The 5,000-nt window shown below is 35.2% G+C and overlaps 1 protein-coding gene across 1 annotated transcript; it reads right to left on the bottom strand.

Annotated features, from left to right (window-relative positions):
• Positions 1 to 1,275: 1,275 nt before the first annotated feature.
• LOC137656377 (putative surface protein MW2416) lies at positions 1,276 to 2,544 on the bottom strand. Its single transcript, XM_068390551.1, has one exon. The coding sequence runs from the start codon at positions 2,542 to 2,544 to the stop codon at positions 1,276 to 1,278; it is 1,269 nt and encodes a 422-aa protein (XP_068246652.1).
• Positions 2,545 to 5,000: the final 2,456 nt, after the last annotated feature.

Raw genomic sequence — 5,000 nt, 5'->3', positions numbered from 1 at the left:
ATAATTTCTGATCATGAAGGGGAAATTGACTTTGCAATTTAAAAAGCAAAAAATAGGGTCATTCAATGACCCACTAACTCAATATTCAAAATTTAATGATGTGGAAAATATGGGGAAAGGACTTGTTCGTTTAGTCTGTTGAATTACTAATGTGTTTATGATAGACTGGAGTACGCGACCCGTCAAAAATGATGGCTTAATATTTATATAGGTATGTTCACATATGTAACCCCCTTTCAGATGGGTATGACTACTTCTTCTCCCCCTACTCGAGGACGGGGAGAGATCGAGTAATTATACGTCTGGCAATGCCACTGAGTGTGACCATATATATATATATATATATATACACATGTATATATATATATATGTGTGTGTATATATATATATATATATATACATATATAGACATTCTGAGTGTTGGAGAAAGCAACTAAAAGAACAGCTACTGCCTCGCAGTCTCGCTCTTTTATATTTTGCGCGTTGGAGAAAGTGACTAAAAGGACAGCTTCTGCCTTAGTAAAAGGCTAGGCCCACTGCCAATAACTGGAAATTGCTGCCTTGCTGTTGGACTATTTGGTCAAAGGTTATGACCACCGCCAATAATTGTCGTTGATTACTGCAAAAACCCTCTACCAAATTATAAACCATGCGTGATACTATTAGAGGAAGCATCAGGCAACCGACCCCTTAATGTAGGGATAGCAGTGGGAAAGACAATATTTGTAACTCTAAAGGTTTAAAGGTTTAAAGGCCGCTCATGAATGGCAGAGGCAAGGGACAGTGATATTGTCCTATCAAGCAGGACAATGCCCTAGAGACTGACCATATATTATATGATCAGCGCCCAAGCCCCCTCTCTCACCCCAGGCTAGGACCAGGCAATGGCTGCTGATAACTCAACAGATAGACCTATACGCTCCCTCAAACACCCCCCCCCCCAACCTTAGCTCGCAAGGATGGTACGGTTGCAGACACTAATGGCACTAACGAGACTGAGCACGACTCGAACCCCTGTCTGGCAAACACCAGGCAGAAACGTTACCAATCAGGCCACAACAACCCTATAGTGTAGATAAAGTGATTAAAATTATTTACTTCTTATTAATATACTTTATCCAGGAATGGAATCTTCCATTCCTGTTCCAGTTTCCTTGGAGGGTATCCTGGAACTCTGGAAGGTCATCCAAGCCTTTGGTTGTCGCTAAATTGTTAAGAATGTACAGTTAAATTAAAAAAGTCTAGCGACACTCGTCATGGAATCAGACGCACTTCCTACAACTGTAAAGTAATACGCAATGGGCTGAATGTCGGTTGACTAATGAATTCGACTGTTTCTGGAGTCGGTTGACTCATGAATTCGACTGTCTCTGGAGTCGGTTGACTCATGAATTCGACTGTCTCTGGAGTCGGTTGACTCATGAATTCGACTGTCTCTGGAGTCGGTTGACTCATGAATTCGACTGTCTCTGGAGTCGGTTGACTCATGAATTCGACTGTCTCTGGAGTCGGTTGACTCATGAATTCGACTGTCTCTGGAGTCGGTTGACTCATGAATTCGACTGTCTCTGGAGTCGGTTGACTCATGAATTCGACTGTCTCTGGAGTCGGTTGACTCATGAATTCGACTGTCTCTGGAGTCGGTTGACCCATGAATTCGACTGTCTCTGGAGTCGGTTGACTCATGAATTCGACTGTCTCTGGAGTCGGTTGACTAATGAATTCGACTGTTTCTGGAGTCGGTTGACCCATGAATTCGACTGTCTCTGGAGTCGGTTGACTCATGAATTCGACTGTCTCTGGAGTCGGTTGACTAATGAATTCGACTGTTTCTGGAGTCGGTTGACCCATGAATTCGACTGTCTCTGGAGTCGGTTGACCCATGAATTCGACTGTCTCTGGAGTCGGTTGACTAATGAATTCGACTGTCTCTGGAGTCGGTTGACCCATGAATTCGACTGTCTCTGGAGTCGGTTGACCCATGAATTCGACTGTCTCTGGAGTCGGTTGACTCATGAATTCGACTGTCTCTGGAGTCGGTTGACCCATGAATTCGACTGTCTCTGGAGTCGGTTGACTCATGAATTCGACTGTCTCTGGAGTCGGTTGACCCATGAATTCGACTGTCTCTGGAGTCGGTTGACTCATGAATTCGACTGTCTCTGGAGTCGGTTGACCCATGAATTCGACTGTCTCTGGAGTCGGTTGACTCATGAATTCGACTGTCTCTGGAGTCGGTTGACCCATGAATTCGACTGTCTCTGGAGTCGGTTGACCCATGAATTCGACTGTCTCTGGAGTCGGTTGACTAATGAATTCGACTGTCTCTGGAGTCGGTTGACCCATGAATTCGACTGTCTCTGGAGTTGGTTGACCCATGAATTCGACTGTCTCTGGAGTCGGTTGACCCATGAATTCAAATGTCTCTGGAGTCGGTTGACCCATGAATTCGACTGTCTCTTGAGTCGGTTGACTCATGAATTCAAATGTCTCTGGAGTCGGTTGACTCATGAATTCGACTGTCTCTTGAGTCGGTTGACTCATGAATTCAACTGTCTCTTGAGTTAACAGCGGCCACAGTACATCCCCTTATAGTGATTGTAAGTTATCTTAGTTTGAAATTTTTAATGATAATAATAATAATAATAATAATAATAATGATAATGATAATAATAATAATAATAATAATAATAATAATAATAATAATAATAATGATATTTCGGGAGTAGACCCTCTTTTAAGCAGGTTTTATTGTTCTTCATCACCTTCCTAGTGATAATATGTCCCTTTCCCAATTACTGGCGGATTGTAGCAATGAAGACAAAAAGATAAATAAGGACAATAGAAAAAGTTAATTACAAAATTAACGCCACTGAGGCAGCAATCACTTTCAATGAAATAAATAATAATAATAATAATAATAATAATAATAATAATAATACTTCCTATTGTAATAATAAAAATAACAACATTAGTATTATTATTATTATTATTATTATTATTATTATTATTATTATTATTATAATAATAATAATAATAATAATAATAATAATGATAATTATATTTTTATCGTAATAAAAAAATAATAACATAAGTAAAAATTATAATAATAACAATAACAGTAATAATAATAATAGTCAAAATAATAATAATAATGATAATAATAATAATAATAATAATAATAATAATAATAATAATAATAATAATAATAATAATAACAACAGGAGTAATAATAATAATAATAATAATAATAATAATAAAATATTAACAAAAATAACAATAATAATAATAATAATAATAATAATAATAATAATGATAAAACATATTTTTAATTAAATTTTTCATTATGTTATTACGGTCAATTAGCGTGATATAGATTAATTAAATGTCTCTTGTGATGTTTTATGGGTAATTATTTACATAGAGGAACTAAATTAATATTATTGATATCACCCTATTTAATTACTGCCTGAAACAGTCAGAGGCGGAAAATATCTATTACAATTAACATTGCTATAAATATACTTATAAAAATATTAATGTTTTTATGGATTTTTTTCTACGATTTATATGGCTATAAATATATTTATGAAAATATTATTTTTATGGAAAACTTTTTTTTTTTACTATTCCTATTGCTATAAAAATATATTTAAAAACAATATTTTTTTTCATCAAATGAAGCAAAATAAAAGCTTATCACATTAAAACTGAAAGAAATAATTATCATTGTGGCAAATATTAGAGTTTATTTAATGGGAATTTTACAAAAAGAAAACAAAAACAAAAGGATATTCAATTTTCAATTCAGTGCTATAATTTTTCCAAACCTACTTTTATAGAATATGCTTAATAAAATTGTATCAGAATGATATGATGAACATTATGATTTTATCATTGAATTACTTCATCATTGATGAAAACTAGTGGACCAATACATACCCAACTCTCTTGTGTGTGTGTGTGTGTGATTTGTACAACTTGTAAATTTTTTTGTATAAGTATGTGTATGGTATGCCAGTATGAACGAACATTTATATTATTATTATTATTATTATTATTATTATTATTATTATTATTATTACTTGCTAAGCTACAGTCTTAATTGGAAAAGCAGGATGCTATAGGCCCCGGGGCTCCAACAGGGAAAATAGCCCATTGAGGAAAGGAAACAAGGAAAATTAAAATTTTTAAGAAGAGTAACATTAAAATGAATATTTCCTATATAAACTATAAAAAAACTTTAACAAAACCAGAGGAAGAGAAACAAGACAGAACAGCGTGCCAAAGTGTACCCTCAAGCAAGAGAACTCTAACCCAAGACAGTGGAAGGCCATGGTTCTGAAGCTATGGCACTACCCAAGTCTAGAGAACAATGGTTTGATTTTGGAGTGTCCTTCTCCTAGAAGAGCTGCTTACCATAGCTAAAGAGTCTCTTCTACCCTCACCAAGAGGAAAGTAGCCACTGAACAGTTACAGTGCAGTAGTTAACTCCTTGGGTGAAGAAAAACTGTTTGTAAATCTCAGTGTTGTCAGGTGTATGAGGACAGAGGAGAATCTGAAAAGAATAGGCCATACTATTCGATGTATGTAGGCAAAGGGAAAGCGAACCGTAACCAGAGAGAAGGATCCATTGTACTACTGTCTGGCCAGTCAAAGAACCCCCATAACTCTTCAGCGGTAGTATCTCAACGGGTGGCTGGTGGCTAGTGCCCTGGCCAACCTACTACCTAATACTATAAACGAACATTTATATACAGCGTATTTAGATAAATACATAAATAAATATATAGATAAAAATATAAACTTTGATGGTTAATTATATATATATATATATATATATATATATATATATATATATATATATATATATATATAAGAAATTGAAGCCTCTACTCCAGTATTCGTAAAACGATGCAATATATAATCATGGCTACTTGTTTGAAAATGTATGTTAGATTACCGTAGAGTTTCGGGTTAACTTCGGTACACTAATAGGA

The sequence above is a fragment of the Palaemon carinicauda genome, chromosome 17 (assembly GCF_036898095.1).
Source record: "Palaemon carinicauda isolate YSFRI2023 chromosome 17, ASM3689809v2, whole genome shotgun sequence".
Lineage (NCBI taxonomy): Eukaryota > Metazoa > Arthropoda > Malacostraca > Decapoda > Palaemonidae > Palaemon > Palaemon carinicauda.
Note: the sequence above shows the minus strand (reverse complement) of the source record. Positions and strands in the feature narration are given on the sequence as shown.

What these genes read in the sequence shown, in the direction of transcription:
- LOC137656377 (XM_068390551.1), bottom strand. Translation starts at nt 2,544, where the DNA reads ATGAGTCAACCGACTCAAGAGACAGTCGAATTCATGAGTCAACCGACT.